Source organism: Solanum tuberosum, unplaced genomic scaffold (genome assembly GCF_000226075.1).
Source record: "Solanum tuberosum cultivar DM 1-3 516 R44 unplaced genomic scaffold, SolTub_3.0 scf00157, whole genome shotgun sequence".
Taxonomy (NCBI): Eukaryota; Viridiplantae; Streptophyta; class Magnoliopsida; order Solanales; family Solanaceae; genus Solanum; species Solanum tuberosum.
The window spans coordinates 600,507-620,636 of NW_006239084.1; the positions used below are offsets into that span (position 1 = coordinate 600,507).

The 20,130-nt window shown below is 30.7% G+C and overlaps 1 protein-coding gene, 1 non-coding gene and 1 pseudogene across 2 annotated transcripts; all 3 read right to left on the minus strand.

Moving 5' to 3' along the window:
* The window catches only part of LOC102596340 (ATP-dependent helicase rhp16-like), an 8,123-nt pseudogene extending 4,033 nt beyond the window's left edge, over positions 1–4,090 (minus strand).
* A 2,510-nt stretch (positions 4,091–6,600) lies between these two features.
* LOC102597003 (beta-amyrin 28-oxidase-like) lies at positions 6,601–10,541 on the minus strand. The gene is made up of 4 exons (XM_006353733.1): positions 9,866–10,541; positions 8,933–9,226; positions 7,790–7,977; positions 6,601–6,903 (listed from the first exon to the last, which is right to left on the minus strand). Exons 1-4 carry the CDS (start codon positions 10,539–10,541, stop codon positions 6,601–6,603), a joined length of 1,461 nt encoding a protein of 486 aa, XP_006353795.1.
* A 5,142-nt stretch (positions 10,542–15,683) lies between these two features.
* Positions 15,684–15,757, minus strand: TRNAI-UAU (transfer RNA isoleucine (anticodon UAU)). The gene has a single exon. It is a non-coding gene; the product is annotated as a tRNA-Ile (tRNA).
* Between the last annotated feature and the right edge of the window lie 4,373 nt (positions 15,758–20,130).

Below are 20,130 nucleotides of genomic sequence, written 5' to 3' on the forward strand. Positions count from 1 at the left end.
ATCCAACTATATTTCGACAATTAGTTGGGAGTCTAAATTACCTTACTATTACTCGGCCTGATATCTCTTTTGCAGTTCAACAAGTTAGTCAATTTATGCAAGCTCCCCGTCATCTCCACTTGGTGGCTGTTCGTCGCATCATTCGGTACCTTCTAGGAACATCTACTCGTGGATTGTTCTTTCCAAGTGGTTCTCCTATTCGTCTTAATGCTTTTAGTGATTCTGATTGGGCGGGATGTCCTGATACTCGTCGTTCAGTCTCTGGTTGGTGCATGTTTCTTGGAGAGTCATTGATATCTTGGAAGAGTAAAAAGCAAGATCGTGTGTCAAAATCTTCAACAGAGGCAGAATATCGATCCATGTCTACTGCTTGCTCCGAGGTTGTATGGCTTCGTGGATTACTTGCTGAGATTGGATTTCCCCAATCTCATCCTACTCCTCTCCACGCTGACAATACAAGTGCTATTCAGATTGCTACTAATCCAGTTTTTCATGAGAGGACCAAACACATCGAAGTGGATTGTCATTATATACGAGAAGCTGTAGATAAAGGAGTCATTACTCTTCCACATGTGTCCAGTGATCTTCAAATAGCTGATGCGTTTACAAAATCCATGGCACGGCAACGCCATCAGTTTCTAGTAGGCAAATTGATGCTTCTTGATCCACCAGCATCAATTTGAGGGGGGATGTTAGCATGATAGACAACTAAATGATTGTATATATTAATGTAATTATATAGTGATATAAATTAGCATGATCATATACATTTGTTGTAGAATCATATGAATAAATATTGTGATAGAATAGCTGATTTGGAGGGATAGCAAGGCAGATTTAGAGGGATTCAATGGCAGATTTGTATAGATAGAATAGATGATCTTTAGGGATAGGAATGGCGGATCTTTAGGGATGTGTAATCTTTATTTTCTCTATATAATGGAAAGACTCTCTCACTTTGAGAGACATTCAGCTGAAAATTGACACTTAACGGGTTTATGTTGCCATATTCGATGGATTCTATCTTGGGCTTGCTGCTCCACAGCAGGATTCCACCATGTATCCATTAAGCAAACCTAGCAAAGATCAGGAGATTAGCCACCTAACATGACATGTATCATGTGCTTATTCAACAGATGAATACAAGTCATAATTGTATCTTCAGCTGGTTCTTTGAATGCGCTGAGAAATGAAGTTGAGTATATCAAATGAACACTAGATATGCACAAGCCTTACATGTGATGCAACTTTAACATTGAGGGAAACACCTCCATCTTTCAAGCTCATAAGCAATATCCTGAAATCTGAATGCTCAGTGAACTTGTTGACTGCAGCATCTCTTGCAGTAACAGACATGGATCCAACTAATTGAACACAATTGACACCCGACAGCTGAATACACACAATGCAAGTTTCCTTAATTGTTAGTCTGAAAGGGGAAGTAGGAAGGGAGAAAGTACCATTATGTCTTACATCAAGAGAATGTTGTATCAGATCCAAAAATGATGTAAACTGGCTAAAAACTATTCCTTTTGCAGATTTGTCCCTTTCAACCATGACACTAATTTCTTTCTTCTACATTCCATAAAAGTAAGAAAATGAGCATCAAGCATGCATTTAGGTTCTGTAAAATAGAGATACTATAGCAATAAAAGAAAAGCAAACTGAGCAGAATATGATTATAATGTAGAATGCAATTGCATACCAAAGCTTCTAATTTAGTGCTTGTCTCGAATTCATTTCGATGAATTTTGTTCAATATACTAGAGGAGCTAAACCCCTTGACAGTAGGTTCAGAATTAGAATCTCCGTTATCATTATTTGCAGTGAAGTCAAATGTGAGGGGTTCGGTACATGAAGGGCATGCCATTCTCCCCATACTTACAACAAAATCTATCAAACATGCCTTGCAAAACACGTGGCTGCAAGATGTAACCTGCAACAATCAAAATAGATTAACTTTATACTAGATGTACATCTGATAAAATCTCAATGTCTATGGCGCTGGAAAGGGAGCATCCCAAATGCTAATCCACTTCATGAGAACTTCCGGGGAAGAAACAAAGCAAAACAGAAAGAACTAGAAAACATGTGATCCAGACATTGTTTTAAGGAAAAAGTATCTAAAACCGTTCAACACTAGGAAATGGCATTTGAAGGTTCAACATACAATAGATAGGCTGACAATGAGAAATTGAAAGGAGAGAGCTATCAAATTAAACTTCAGCTGTGGGCAGTGGATAGAGGTGCACAAACTCACTACTGGATCTTCCACTGCATCCTGACGTAAGGCACATGCTTGTTCAACATCTCCAGCCTCTTTATTGCCACTGGCCAATTCTGTTAATGACCCGTAGTAATGATGATCAACTACCTGCCGATTAAAGAAAGACATTGGTCAAATTTTGTTAATGGCAAATACATTTATGCGAGGCAAGTTCAGACAAAAGCAAAGAAAAGCCAGTGTCTGTATTTGAGCTCATATAATAGAAGGACAAGAAAACTAAAAGCAGTCACTTCAAAATTAAGTTCACAAAATAAAAGACTAGCACAAAATAATTTAAGCAAACAACTATGTTTAATAGCCTTTAGCAGTCGTCTGATACGTCTTCCTCTAGTCCAATTTTTTTGACAACTGTAGGGACAGGTCAAGAGAACCAAAGTTGGAGACAAACAGGCCCATGACGGGAGGAGTTGGTGTAAAGAAAGGGAAGCCTTTGCTCTTATCAATTTATATATCCAAGGAGCAAAATGTCATTTTCACTCTAATCCGGAGAGACTCCACACATGTCAAGCATTTATAAAGAATTGTCTTGGTACCTGCCGTAGGCGTACTATCATAGGAAACATGAGAAAATAGTTTTTCATCAGAGTTCCATCGTGGACACTACACCAAATACAAAATGAGGATACAGTTAGAAATAAAAATATCCTTGCTTCCTTCTTACTTTTTTCACTAGGTAATGACACAAATGATTGTGAAGAAAAAGAATGAAATATCAGAGAGAGATAGCATACCTATCCAATTGTTCTCGACTTCTACGGAACAATGTCTTGTAGGTTTCATATTCACCAATATCCAAAGAATCTCTCCTCGTTGTAACCTGAACCTGAAAAAATGTAACAAGTAAGAAGATACTTTTCGAATTGAAGCACACAACATTAGTGCAATACAGAACTTACAGTCTTTGTGGAGAGTGCAAGATCAGCAACTCTTTCTTTTTTGGTACGTTTTAGCAATAATTTTTCCAGAATTCTGTGCTTCAAAAACACCATCGCATCTCTACGCTCCTCATTATTAGATCTCAGCTTTAAAGGTATTTCAATATACTAGAAACGAACCTGTATAGAAGTAAAACATTTGATTAACCTCACAACTATAAAAGGTAAAGAAAATGTAGTTAAACTGGCAGAAGTTAACTTACTAATGAGAACAATTCTCCAATACGGTTTTGCAAGGGTGTACCGGTTAAGGCCCACTTATAAGTAGATTCTAAAGAAAGAACCGCTTGTGTGATGTTGCTTTCTACAGATTTGATATAATGAGCCTATGCCACAGAAGTTCAATCAGTTAAGAAAATTGCAGATAAAATATCAGCAGCTACTGTACAGGTTTCTTCGCTCGCCATAAGATTCTTCACATTCTAATAAGTATCATAGCTGATAGCATATTATTCAGCAGTTAACGGTATAGATTTCTTCACAATCACCATACATATTTACAACTCTAATAACACGATCAACTTGAAAAGCTGGTGTTTATAAGAAAAAGATTGCATAAATAGCAAATGAATACCATGTACTGGGAAACCAAGAAATACTACAATAACATAATGCATGTATGACTTGCCTCATACAAAATTATACGATTCCACTTCACGGAATGCAGAACTGACTTCCTCCTGGACACATCATCATCAATATGTTTTGAGTTCCTGTGTGGGACTAGAGTCAGCCTCGATAGTGTAATGACAAAATCATATTCCGCCAATTTGTAGATACATTTGATATTGTCAATGTTGACGCCATGATAAACAAGAGTTTTGTTGCTTCCTCTAGTGGTGCAACGTTCAATCTCATGCCATTGCATTGCTGCAATCACAGGACATATATACAACAAGAGTTCCTTTTACTACTGGGAGGGAAGTAGTTGATGAAGATGACAATATAGTGGAATCTTTTTGTAATTCCACTAATGCGATGGCTTGAACAGTCTTCCCCATTCGGATTTCATCAGCAAGAATACCTCCTTTAGTTGAAGAATTTTCTTGTTTTAATGACCAAGCCAACCACTCTTTTTGGTACCTCAATAGTGGTAAGATGAAATTTGATGACAGTTTTAGAAAGCGGTAACGCGTTCTGAGTATCCAAGTCTAAATCATATGATTCATTCCGAAGAAGGAAATTGTACGTTCCAATAACTCCCACATCAATAGTAGTCCTCTTTTGTTATCTTTCCTGACACGATCATCCCTATCAATAGTAGTCCTGTTTTGTTATCTTCAATCCAAGATGATATCTTTGGTCTTCATTAAGGAGTTGAATGGATTTTCAGATACATGAACAATTATCAAATTACGAAAAAACACGAAAAAAAGATATGAATGTATTTCATTTAGGGGCATTTCAAATTTCACACAAATTTTCAAGATTTTTGGAAGAAGAAGAACCTGAAGGATTCATTTTCCCAGAAAGCAGAGAGATATCAAGGCTTTACTCACAGAATGAAATTAAGAGCTAAGTTGAAATGGAAATACAAGTTGAGCGGGAAGGAATATTTATACCTGTATTATGACAAGTAGGATATGTGCATTTGTTTATTTAACTTAGGGAAAAAGGATAAATATATCTCGAACTATCGTAAGATACCATGTGTTATACTTTTGAGATATTGGTGTTTCTGCCGTCCAAAAACTAGAGCATATATACATTTTATACTAACGGACATACACGTGTCATAATCTTATCCACCGACCTGACATTTATTAAATATCGGATAGACGGATAAGATTGCGCCACGTGTCCCTATTTAGTCTTCCGTTAGAGTGAAGGGCATATGTACTCTAGTTTTGGACGGCAGGGGTACCAATGTCTCAAAAGTATGACAGAGGGTATCTGCATACCATTTACGATAGTTCGGGGGGTATATTTGTCATTTTCCCCTTCTATTTATGTATTCATAATAATTTATCTTATTTATTATGGAGTGTTTTACCTCAAATGTGAAATTTTTTGATACTAATCTAAATTTAGTCACTCTAATATTGATGTCGAACGTCGAGTAAAAAATAAAATTAAAAATTAATATGTGTCGATAATGCTAAAACTTTAAAAATAATTAAATATAGAACTATCAACTGATAAATTGGTGAACAAATGTTACATATTCTATATTTAATGAGACCTCGTATTTGTTTGATATATGATTTCCAAGTCACATTCTCTTATTTTTCATTTTAATAATTACACCCTTTTATATTCATAATATATACGCCATTTAAATCAAGTTGCATTGCCTTCATTTCAATTCATGCTGGATTTGGATTCTCTATAATAGAGATCATCTCCAATTAAATTTAGTATAAGCTTAAAAGTACAATAATTAGTAATATTCATGTGATTGTAGTATGCCGTTTTTACCTTCTTAGCTAAATTCAGAAAAGTTTTATTCAATTTTTCCTCTGACAGAGTATAATTCAAGCCTTGTCAATACAAATTAGAAAAAAATACTTAAATTAAAAAAAAAATTACGAAAAAGGTTGTGGAAGCACAATTCAAAAACAAAAAAAGAAAAGAAAATTGGTGATAATATTTATCAACTAAATACAACAATAGACAAAAAGGCTTGCCAAAAGTATTAAAATTGAAAGAAAACGAATCCACTAAGAGAAATTGAAGGAGAAAATAGAACATAGTAAAAGCAGATTGAATTTGATGAGAACAATTAAAAAAATATGTAGATTATGTGAGTATTGTAGAATTCTCACAACCGTTGTAGTTGGACAGTTTTTTTAAAAAAAATATTTATTTAAAAAAAAGATCTTTTTAGATTAATTTTAATTTTTAATAATAAATATAATTCTTATGGGGAGTTATGGTTACATTAGTATTTTAAAAATAAATTTAGATGGTTTTTTTTTCTCTTCCCAACTCTCCTTAGTTAAACAGAGGCTGTACCCACACTATCGATTATATAATGTCATGCCACAAATACAAATTATAACAATATATGTTCTCTTTTCTGCACTTAATACTACCTATTAAGAAACTTTAGAGTATTAAAAACTACAGATCCGAGTCGAAAATTTCATCTTATAAACCATGGAACTTAGGTTGCTATTGAAAAAATAATAATACAAAGGGGAAAATGACATTAAATTGAAGCAACATCCATATGTGTAACCATCAATATCACACAATCACTAGGTCATATGCCTCTATATACACTACAAGAAAACTGTGAATTACATGGGGATTTTTCTGGGGATTAGTATGAAAATTTGCAGGAAAATAAGTTTCCTACGAATTTTCATACTGATCCCCAGGAAAATCCCCATGTAATTCACACTTTTTTTGTAGTGATAGTAATTATTATATTTTTTAATAAAGTTGATGAGGGTAGAGTTTAATTGGAAGACCCTTGGCAGGAACAGGCATTGGATCAATAATAATCTTCTCATCATGAATAACTTTGTTCCACTTAAACCTTTTGACAATATGGTGCATGAATACAAGTATTTCTAATCTTGCATACTCTTTTCCAGGACACATCCTAGGACCTCCTCCAAATGGAACAAATGTGTAAGGAGCTGGTCCTGATCCTTCAAATCTTGATGGATCAAAATTTAGTGGTTCTGGAAAATATTCTGGATTTCTGTGAGTTGTATTTGAGTTCCAATATAGCTGCATTATTAATTATACATAGCACACATTAAATAATTTACATAAACATTATTCTAGTGTGTAATGTTCAGTTTCTTTAATTAAAAAAATTGAGTACTCTCTCTATCTCATATTAGATGGCATTTTACTTAACAAATTTGTCCTATATTACTCCATCTGTTCCTATTTAGTTGTCACAATTTTAGATTTCACGTCCCTTAAGAAACTAAGTAAGTTTACTATTGTATCCTTATTTAGTGTTCTCGTGAAGTCAAGTTTTCAATAAATGAACATGAATTAATTTACTTTGATTAACTAATTTGACCAATATATATATGAATTACTTAGTTTTTCTATATTGATCAAAATGTATACTTTCAAGGCTTAATAACTCTCAAAGGGTAAAATAGGAAGAATTGTGTTATTTATGTATTGATTTTGTGAAATGACTAATATTAAGGAACATCTATTTAATTTTAGTAAAGACGACATGTAAATAGGAACGGAGGGAGTACTTGATCACTTACTAAATTAGGATAGAATTAATTATTTTTGCTTATTTTATCCTTACAATTAATATGATCTTTGAAAATTTAAACAAATTTTGAAGATCTAAATTTGTTTTTTCAAGAGACTAATTAATATGAACAAAGAGCAAAATAGTAAAGTTGATTAATTTATTGATAATTTCTTAATTATCGTATAAAATGGAAAGTGTCCATCTAATATGAGACGGAGGGAGTAGTATAATTGATGAGTAATTATACAAGAAATTGTAGTGAAGATTATTGCGAGCTATTGCATAGGAGCAAAGGTTTTACCCTGTGTGCACCTAAAGAATAGCGATTGCGAGTTTTCTTGTGATAAAAAAATTATAATGAAGATTAATGTGGTTATTAATACATACCTTCCATCCTTTAGGAATTGAGAAACCATTAAAGATGAAATCAACAATGGCTTCTCTGAAAGCACCTTGGAGAGGTGGTGCAAGTCTTAATACCTCACATACCACATTCCATGAATATTTCATCTTCTGAAGATCATCCCATGTCAATAATTCTCCTGCTGCTTTTGACTTGGAAATTTCCATTTGCTCTGTTTATCATTAAAAAGTACTATAAATCACAATAATAAATAATTTAAAGATATATAAATTAAAGATTAACTCTCAAAATTCTATCTGTGGAACATAAATTAAAATAAAAGGAGTATATGTCTATAGCTCTTTAAATAAAACTATTTTTCCTAGATAGCAAATTAATTTATAGAAATACAATATATGTTTTGCCTTGCCGGCCAATTTCATCTCTCAATTTATAGTACGTTTATTTACCAAGGACATGTAACAGAAAACAAGACAACAAAAAAGGACTTTGTCAAAATTAAATGTATGTTTTGTGAAAATTAAAAGCTATATCATGATTATCAGAGTAAAACTATTTATTCTAGATTTCACAAGTGTAAGATAATGAAATTCATTAACAAATTTTGTAAGGCTTGTTTTTAAAACTATAAGTCCCAATCAAACGATTAAAACGGGAAAGTAGCTAGTTTTTACTCCGGTCCCTATTTACTTGTCCATTTTTCACTTGGCACACCTATTAAAAAAATAGTAATTGACATAGTGAGTTTACCATTTTACCCTTATTAATTGATAGAATTCCAAAATTAATTTACTCATTAAAGAGGATCTTCGACCTTTTTCAAAAACATTAACTCTCTAAATAAATTGAGGGTATAATAGGTAAAAAATATATATTATCTTTTCTTGATTAGTCAAAAATGACGAGTAAAAAGGGACCGAGGGAGTATATATGTTGGAACATACATCCATATCATATAATCAGGGCAGTGCTAGTAGCCTGCATACAGGTTCAGTCGAACCTATAGATTCATTAAATATGTATAAATATTAAATTTAGAACTCAGTTACTATCACTTAAAATCATCATTATAAAACTCATCAGAACCCATAAAATTGAAATTCTAATTTCGCCTCTGATATTATAATCATAATTGAGAGAACAAATAAAAGTTAATGCTCACTTACCATTGTAGACAGCTTGATAAACATGAGGAAGCTCAGCAAGATACTTCACAATAGAAGTACACGCAGAGCTAGCAGTGTCATGTCCACCAACCAACAGCCCTAATATTTTACAAGCTATGTCCAAATCAGGCATGAACTTCCCATTTTCATCACTTGTCAATAACATGTGTGACAATATATCTTGTGTTGCTGATGCTTTTCCCTCACATAAATCCACCTTCCTTTGCTTTATGATCATCAAAAGCTCCTTTCTTATCAAATTCGATGCTTTGATCGAACGGTTATACGACGTTCCTGGTGTAAAAATATAACTTATATTAGGCCCGCACGTGAAAAGACATGTTAAAGATCATGTATTCGGTCACCATTTTAGTAATTTATGTTGGACACTATGCTTACTAGTTCATTTGTCATATTCTTGTATTTGCAAACATCTAACAATATAAATTTTCCATTAATGAGAAGCACGCCACTTTTATAGCTATATATACAAATATTGATAAGTTTGAGACCACAAGTTTTATAAACAAAAATGTTATAACATACTTTATTCATATATATTACGAGTTTTGAAAGTCTCCATTTTATTATTAGAATATCGTGTTGAGTCAACTTATATTGATAAAAATGAATAGACTACTTTTATTTTTCTTAATCAGTGTGTCTCTTCTTACTAGTGGCAAAATCAGAATTTTGATTACGGAATATCAAAATATAAAAAAGTAAAATTACGTAAAAATCAATGAGTGTTACTATATATATATGAGTGTGTGTGTGAATATTGTCACCTAGTGTAATTTTACGATGAAGCAGTGTCGATCGATGAAGAAGTTTTTACCCGCATATATCACTTAAACCAATAAATAAATAAAAATGTGTTCTATTCTAATCATCACTTAAATTTTTAGATAAAATGATCTCACATTTCAATACCTGGCAAGTTAATGGGAATAGAAATCAATCCAGCAGCCAAAACATCAAAGGGTTTTGCAAATTTAGCAACATGTTTAGGATCTTCAATGCTCACAAACAATCTACAAGCCAACCAAAAAGTATAGCTTTTGGCAAGAGGGTAAACTTGAACTTGACTCTTCTTCTCCCAAAATGACTCAAAATGGCGTTGAGCAATCGAATCCATTATCCCAACGTAACGTTGAAGAGCCTCAGGCTTGAAGAAATTCGGAAGTAATCTTCTCATCCTAATGCCTTGTTCATTTATACTAGTTGTCTTCGTATTTTGATCAACCGAAGATGGGAAAATTTTGTTGATGGAATCAGGCCACCATACTTGTACGAGTTTATTTTCGTTTGAAAATAAGAATTTATTACCGGAAGCACCACAAAAAACTGCTGAATTTTCTAATAAAAGGTGTGTTCTAAAGACACTAGAGGAGTACTTAGACATTCTATCGAAGATGAATTTTTCAGGATGACCTTTCCAACCAGTTGAGAGAAACTCGAGGGTTTCTCCAATGAATGGCCATCCAGTCTTGCCCGGGGGTAGAGTCCCGGGCAAGACTGATGAATTTTTATTGAAGTAAAGAAGATGAAGGGAGAGTGAAAACAAGAAGAAAATGATGAGAAGGAGAGATAGAAAGAAGAACTCCATGTGTAATTATTTATAAAAATAGAGAGATGAATTTTGGTAATTGAAGTGAACATATATTTATAGTGGAGCAATGCATTGGAGCTAAAGAGGGATGGTCACTTGTGAAGATGCTTTGAATAATGATAGCAATGGTCAAACTATGTTTGGCTTGTTAAATAAGTATATATTCACTCTTGTCTTTTACTTTTGTTGTTAGGTGTCCCTTAAATATTATTCCTCCGCTCTAATTTGTTTCTTTAATTTGAGTTAGATACAGAATTTAAGAAAGTCAAGAGGAGTACTTTTGATATTGTGATCTTTATAATATGTAAAATATATCAAAATATTCTTTAATCTTATCGTGTTAAACATGTCATATGAAAAACAAAAATTAAAAAATTGCAAAAAAAAAGAAAGAAAGATATTCTCTTTTAAACGAGGAGTAATAAAAAAAAAAAGAAAATAAATAAATAAAAAAAAAATATTGTAATAAGAATATGTGGTTGTTGATTATAACTATCCATTTGACCATTAGCATCTAGCTAGGGAGATATGGCTAATTCTTTTTTGTTCCTTTTAGGATTTTTGGTGTTGGTGGATATGTTCGTAATGTAATGCACAAGAGGAATTGTAAGAATTAAAAGTTTGGAATTAGTGAAGACTTTGAATCGCCGGCAACTCTCAACTCCCGCAATAATATGCAACAAACATTGTTGAATATTCTTGAGTGTGGAAAGTATTTAATGTTTTACTTTCTCCGTTTCAATTTATGTGACACATTTTGAATTTCATGATTCAAACAAGTTTATCTTTGACTATAAATTCTTCATAGATCTTTTAAATATTTTGGATTATCAATTATTTTGACTTATAATACTTTTTACGTAGTTAACAATTATATAAACTTTATTTCAAAAAAATGATTTTATGCGCAAATTTCTGATCAAACTTAAACTGTTTGACTCTCAAAAAATGAAATGTATCACATAAATTAGGAAATGAAGTATCATGTATTTTTATGTGTATCAGTGTATGAATGAACTTTATTAAAAGTAGATACTTTGTTGGCCAAAAAATATAGTGATGACATCTAATTTTTTTTTATTTTTTTTTGAAAAGGACTATATTTTATGTTCATCGTCAATATGAATGTGTTAGTTGATTTGAATTTCGTAAATTATGTTCTTGACATTGTTAAGTTTTGATTTAATTAATTTAGAATGTAGATTCATATTCAATAATTTTTTAATTCGAAAATTGTATATTATTTAGATTAATTTTGAATTTGATATTGAGAATTGTAAAAAATTTCAAATTTAATAATAATATAAATTTCATAATCATGATATAGTAATTAAAAGAATTTTATAATAATAATTTCATAGTGCGTTATTCGATTAATTCATTGTTTTATTTTTGCCTGACTGTGTTCAATTTGATTGAGCTTTATATTGATGTGATGAGGTGAATTGTGCTTATTTTCATGTATTTGTTGATTTTTGAAATCTTATTTGAATTATTTTCCCTTTTATTTGCTGATTATTTAACTATAGGGTCTTGTATTTGATTAAGTATTGACGCAATTGTTTTCACAGCCAACCTTCGTCACTACTTCGTTCATGAAGTCGATGAATGATACTTGTTGAGTACATGTTAGTTTCATATTCATTTAGGGATAAGGTATAAGTATCTTCTAAATTATGATCGAATTTGCAGTGACACATCTAAATTTAACTTGGATCTACTACCCCTTCGAATTCAATTTTTTTAATGTTTGTGCACCTTTTGTGCTGACATGACATTTTCAATCAGGTAATGTTGACATCATGATGTATTATTAAATTTTAGATCTCGACAACAATCATAAAGATTAAAGTGGAGAACACAAGCAAAATAATCTTTATATGTTACTCCCTCTGTATTAATTTTGTTTACGGGTTTAGATTCAAATTGGAGTTTGAAAAAAAAATTCTAATATTTTTAAATATATAAATATGTCATATTTTTATAACAAACAAATAAGTAAATAATGTCATGTAAAATAAAATTGAAGGGGTATTAATTTATAAGTACTTCAACAAAAAGTGAAAACAAACAAAGAGAAAGATTTTAAAATTAGAAAAAAAATAACTTATCTGGCAGAATTCTCTTGTCTATTTAATGGGTTAGAAAATATTTCACCTCCCTCAATAACCCATTATGATTTATGAGTGCCATTTGGAAGAGCTAGAGTCGTTAACCATTTTATTGGATGAGAATTGGTCCAACTCCATGGACTCAATTTTTTAGTAAAAAATAATATTAGGATTTTGTTGTCATGTGCCATGTTATTTTGGTATGGGTTTGAAAGAATTAAGTTATAGTTAGGTTTGATTTTGGGAAGCAATATGATAAAACAAACTTTTTAAAACCCTTAAACCCTACAATTTAGTGGTCAATATTGTATAAATAGTTAATTATGTAATGTATCGATATTATTTAAATAATATATAATTATGTATATATGATATATCATTATGCATTAGAGATGTTGAATGTATATTTGATTATTTGTATATGTTTGTTTGTATAATATTTACATATTAATTGTAGCAATTCATTATTCTCATAGAGATGATTCTTTTTTCAATTCCAACCAACTCAATTCTTCTGTAAACAATTTTAAATTTTAGATATGAGTTTTATTTTTCTTTTTATCTATAATTGATAATGATAGGCAATGACTTATTACCAACCTACTCATGGTTTAATAATTTAAAATGATTTTGGAATAACTTACATATTTTAATTTTTTTTTATCAACGATTTACTCTTATGACCGTTTGAATTCATATCTATAATATTTATTACAACTTTTACCTTTTATATGTTCAGACGAATCTTGTATTAGATCAAGTGTGGCTCGAAAATAAATTATTGTTCATACATAGGCTTTTTCGGTACGAAATGACCCACTTCAAATAGGTTCATTGCTTCGATCCAGAATGGACTACATGAACCCCTGGTAGTTTACCAAATAGATCGATAAGTCGGGCATTCCCAACCCACCAAGCGAAATCAATAGTTTCTTGGTCACGACCAGCTAAGGTTAAAGTTTCATTAAAGAGCATTTCCACGTGATAGAACCTCCTCAAGGAATATAAAGTTTTCATGAGGCTGATTTTGATCTGTCATCCAATTAGCGTGAAGTAAACCAATTAGCGTGAAGTAAACGATTAAAATTTTCAATTCATATTAAAGAGCAAGTGTGTAAACTACTGAAAGAGCAAACTAGAAGAGACAATGTTCTCAACATAAATGCACTTCACTTGCACGAAGCTTGGTCGAAAGACCATATTTTGTAATAAAAGATATAGTTGAATTATTTTAGATAAGGAATTTTGACTCAATAAACATTTTATCTAATTTTCCCTTTCCTTTTTTCTATTCATTCCAATTTCTTCTTCATAAAAATCTCCCACATATAACGTACGTGATGATTTATTTTCTCTCTTGGGATGTTGTTTTACTTTGATAAAAATGGAGGGGCAAGATAATAAAAATTACTAAAACGAAAATATATTTTTAAGTTTTTTGGTGATTCTTGACTTCCAAATCTAGTGGCACGGGTTTGTAATGTTATTCTGATAGTACGTAGAATATGAGTTAAGGTAGAGTGATAAATATATTTATTGTTGAAAAGATCTATTGATGAATATACCCAAGTGGGATAATCAAATTTAGTTTAATGATTATACCATGCTAATTTTTTAACAAAAATATTTTCTCAAAAACAATATTTTTAAAAAAAATAATGAAAATAACTTCTTATCAAACTAGAGAAAACAAGTTATATAGTTGACAATGCAAGTACACTACCTCTTCTCTACTTACCCGCCACCCACGAATCCTGAACCACCACTCTGATTCCCACCATCCTCATATTGATTTGTTAGATAACATATAAATACTTTTGAGATAATATTATTTTTATTACAAATCAAATAATAGAAAATGATCAAAGAAACACACTTATTTTTCAAAAAAGTATTTTTTAGAAAAATATTTCTCGTGAAAACAGAATAAAAGTCGTCATTTTTACCAAGAAACTTGAAAAAAATAAAGGATAAGGTTCAAATGAAGGAAATTGGTCTCGGGGCTCAAACCACTATCCCCATAGTTTATTAGATACTCACTATGTCCTTAGCTACTTGTCCACTTTTTCTTTTTTAGTTGTTCCTAATTACTTGTCCATTTTGACAAATCAAGAAAGAACAAATATTTATTTTACCTATTGTACCATCAATTACTTCTTGAAAATCTTAAGTTTTTTTTAATTCATACAAATACTTTCGAGGTAAAATTATTTTTGTTATCTATCAAATATTAAAAAATAAACAGGGTTGAAATGAAGGAAATTGGTCCCATATTTTTTAGAAAAATATTTCTCGTGAAAACAGAATGAAGGTCGTCACTTTTACCAAGAAACTTGAAAAAAAAATAGAGGATAAGGTTCAAATGAAGGAAATTGGTCTCGGGGCTCAAACCACCATCCCCATAGTTTATAAGATACTCACTATGTCCTTAATTACTTGTCTAATTTTCCTTTTTTAGTTGTCCCTAATTACTTGTCCATTTTGACAAATCAAGAAAGAACAAATATTTATTTTACCTATTGTACCATCAATTACTTCTTGAAAATCTTAAGTTTTTTTTAATTCATACAAATACTTTCGAGGTAAAATTATTTTTGGTTATCTTTCAAATATTAAAAAATAAACAAGGTTTGAAGGGAATTTGGTTAGTTGTCCCTAATTACTTGTCCATTTTGACAAATAAAAAATGACAAATATTTTTTTTTTACCTATTATACCCTCAATTACTTCTTGAAAATCTTAAGTTTCTTTTAATTCATAAAAATACTTTCGAGGTAAAATTATTTTTGGTTATCTTTCAAATATTAAAAAATAAACAAGGTTTGAAGGGAATTTGGTTAGTTGTCCCTAATTACTTGTCCATTTTGACAAATAAAAAATGACAAATATTTTTTTTTTTTACCTATTATACCCTCAATTACTTCTTGAAAATCTTAAGTTTCTTTTAATTCATAAAAATACTTTCGAGGTAAAATTATTTTTGGTTATCTTTCAAATATTAAAAAATAAACAAGGTTTGAAGGGAATTTGGTCCCGGCGGGGCTCGAACCCGCGACCTTCGGCTCATAAGACCAACGCTCTAACCAACTGAGCTACGGGACCATCTGTTTACAATTTAATGCTTATGTTATAAAACTAATTGTGGCTGTTCCTAGACCTTCTGTACAGTCTCTTTCTGTTCCCCCTTTTTTTTTTTTTGGTTTATATTTGTTTTTTCTGTTTTAAAAATTTATTAAATAGGGGATAAATGTGAAAGTAATTACAAAGTGGGGATTAAAATCCTCACCAATATGATAAAAGTTTAAATAATTAATGAATTAAACTATTGATATTCCTAAAGTTATTGTTTTTTTATATATTTGTCCTCGTAATTTACTTTTTTTTTTTTTGGCTCGATTCAGGATTATCAATTTATCATTAAGGGGTGTCAATGGTTGTAATAATAAAATATAGTGCGGATTAAATCATCACCGACATGGTGAAAGTTTAAATAATTAATGAATTAAACTATTAAGATTCCTAAAATTATTGTTTTTATATATTTGTCGTCGTAATTTACATTTTTTTTTTTGCTCGATCTCGATCGATCTTCACAAGAAAAATTCCCCTCACAAATTCTTGTCCATATTGACTTTTAAAAGTAAAGAGAATCTTGCAAATGACTTAAGACAGGTTTGTTCACAAATATAACCAATATATGAATTAATAACTAATATACATGCATAAAATATACATAAATACTCATAAATAATCCCTACAGTTACTATAATATCTGCATAACTCTAACCAGCTAACAAACGACCTATAAGTGTATATACACGTACACATGTACTACAAAATTCATGAATACAACTTTACAATCGGATTTCATCATCTTCTTTCATCTCTCTCCCTATGAATATTTCTCTAGGGTTCTTACCAAGATATTCAACTTGATTTCAATTACGTTCATATATAGGTGATGCATGTTACTTAATGATGATTTTGCACAAGTTTTTGATATAAAAAATTGAACTTAAATAGAATTCAATATCATAATTACGTTGCAATGATACAATGTCAATACAAATGCATGATGGAACTCTTGCAATGAAAGACTACATAAATTATATATTCATTTCTCACACGCTCTCTCTTCTCCTTTTTTATTCGGTATGTGAGTGCTTGTCACTCAAATTTATGAAATTACTCAACTGGATTTATTTCGCTCACAAATTTATGAAATTACTCAACTGGATTTTTTCCGCTCAAATTACTGAATTTTTTCCGATCACGATTAGGATTTAAATCATGGTCAATCAAGGGGAATTTTTTCGTCCATTGGATATTTTAGTAGTAGGAGAAAGTAGGTGCAAAGAGAGAGAGAGAAAGAGAGTTAGTAGAAGGAGAATAGACATAAACAAGAGCTCTATTTCACTTTCTTGCATTGTGATCACTATCTTTTAATTTTGGTATATAGAAACATGCTACAAAAATAGAACATCATGGCATATTTATATATTATGTTGAAGACACATATATGAGCTAACCCTAATTGAATTATATATTATTATTGAAATAATTGAAGATTTTGATAATATTTACAGGTCATTGATGGCTCTTGTGAATATTGAGATGAGAAAACGAGAAAGTCAACAAACATGAAACAACTACTAATTAAATTGTCAACCAACACCAATCAGAATAGAAAGTCAATTCAGTTCATTTGTATATCAATTTCTCTTTATATATATTTACTTTATCTTTTTTATTTAACTACACGTTATTAGAACAAATCTTTGTCATATCGAACAAATATTTAGAAGTCTTGAAGGTAAAGATTTTTTTCATAATTAATGATAAAATTTTCTAAATGTGAATCTGTTGCCCTGGATATATAGGGCAAAAGAGCTACCTATTTTGTGTGTTTGATGCTGAAATTTATCTTGATGCAATAGGTTTGACAGACACCATCAAAAGATAAAAATTGGACATCAAATGATCAAGACCGCGCCTAGGCCATGATATTCCTCCACCATCACCTTGATAACAACTTAGAATTGGAATATTTCCCAGTTTAAGATCCTTTTATTCTATGATAAAATTTAAAAGATAGATGTGATCACCTGAAAATAATCACGTTTTCATTGGATCCATTTAATTAAGGCTACAAAATTTAAAATTTATATACTTCAATGTTTAGATTTATTTCCCTATTGTAATTATGCGGTGCAAGTATTACTAATCAGGATATGCTTTCACAACTATATATATATATATCTATGCTTTGAATGTGCTCTTGTAGCAGCAATATTGAGAGACAGTTAAAAAAAAATATTCTAAACTAATTTTCCATTTTCTTGTAATTGAACAATAATAGATTATTAATGAGGAATCATGAAAATCAACCTTAGTTCATTTACTAAAGTGAATGAGACGAACTTCCACCAAACTAAGCATGAAAAAATTCCCTCTATGTACATAGTCCACTTTTCATTTTTATGACAATTCTTTTTAATTCAACTTTGTTTGTATGGAATTTTTTTGACTAACAATTATAAATATTTTTGATCGAGAGATCAAATATGCAAGTTTTTTTTTTTTTTTTTCATAATTATGAATATTGAATTGGACTCGAAATAGAGAGTTGAAAACTTGAAATACATTTTTCTGTAGAATTGAAATTTTTGGTAAGCCTCATTAATACCTTTACCATGGGGATCTTTTTGTTGTTTCCTTCACGTCTGAGACATTTAGTTGTAATGTATAGTGGTCAAACTTTGTATTATATATATGACTTGTGAGTTGCCTTGAAAAACGGGAAGTATTTGGTTCATTTTTAATTGTTTCGTTTGAATTTTTCATGCGATATTAAGAAATTAAATTGACAATGATAATTCTTATCTGAAGCAAGAAATGAAACTTGTTCACAATGAACAAATGGATCGGGTCACAGGACTTGATCCTAACACCAAATTGGACCCAACATTCAGGACTCAACATTGAGATCAATCCATTCAATGTATCTTTCATCTTTTCATTCATTTTGTACATAACAATTAACATAGTATATATTCTTTTCTTAGATTCTTCAAGAAATTGTATAGGTGTACGAAGTTAGTTAATGACTAGAGATAAGAAATTGTGATTAATATGATTATTTCACTATAGTACCATAAAGTTTGATGTATAGTTTTATGTCTTGAAAGATAAGTAATTAGTATTGAGGGTAAAACATGAATTTTTTTAATTTTTTCTTGATATATTTAAAGAAAAAATCTATTTTTAGAATACTGAATGAATGGAGGGAATATTAAATAATTAATAACTATGGTCACATTATCATGCATTGAATTCTGCTTGTTCACTAATTCACACAAATATTCATCACATATGAAGATTGACATTTTACTCTCAAAGCCACTGTTCGATCACAAGCTTTCAATCACAAGTTAAATAACTATAATATAAACATCTTCCAATGGACTCCTGTTGTTGGGATGGGACACAAGGGAATTAACAAGTTAAATTAAAGGATAAATAAAGAAGAAGGGTATTTTCGATATGGAGGGAAAAAACTATTTTATGGTATAGTTTAATTATTTTTTCTACTTGACGGGTAATTCAAATTCATAATGTATGTAATAGTTAGCAAATAGTGAAAATCGATCTTATAATTTAGTTTAGGTGTGGTGGTTAGCTCATTGATAACTTTATTTTGAGTGGCTAAATAATCAATTATTAGTTTCTGGTTTTAATTACTAGTTTTGTTACCAAATTTTAATATAATGTATGCATGCATGGGCGCTTAATAGAGAAAATGGCCAAATGCCCCCCTAAGCTATAGCCGGATTTCCAACTACACACTCATACTTTACGGGGGTCCTATCACCCCCCTGAATTGTTTAAAATTGGAATTATTACCTCCCTGAACGCTTACCTGGCAAAGTGAGTGTATCTCACTCTCTTTAAGAGAGTGAAGACCAAAAACCAGTATTAAATTTTTATTTTTATTTTCTTAAATATATGTATCTTTTTTCTTCTTTTTTTTCTTGATTTTTTTCTTCTTCATAGCAATTGGATTGAGCATCAATGGCAGCACCAAATTTCTTCACTATCTTGAAACCATCGCTATCACTACATTAATGATACACCACAAATCATTTATAGCAATTTCACTCATTACTCTCCACAATCAAGAATTATATATCAAAAATCTTTGATTTATGTATCAAAAATCTTTTAAATCAAAGAAAATTTAAGCTTGGATAAGCTTAATACAGGGATACCCAAATGATTTTCTTCAATAAACTTTTAATACTAGGATAATTTTTTATCCTATATTTAATTCCTAACAGATCCACTACTAATTTTAATAACCGGGCAATTTCCAGCGAATCTAAAAAATTTCTGTTCTTCATCTTCTTCGTTCCATTGTTCTGAAATTTGATGCGAAACCACTCTAAATCTTCTCCAAATTGCCCTAAATTTTAGAT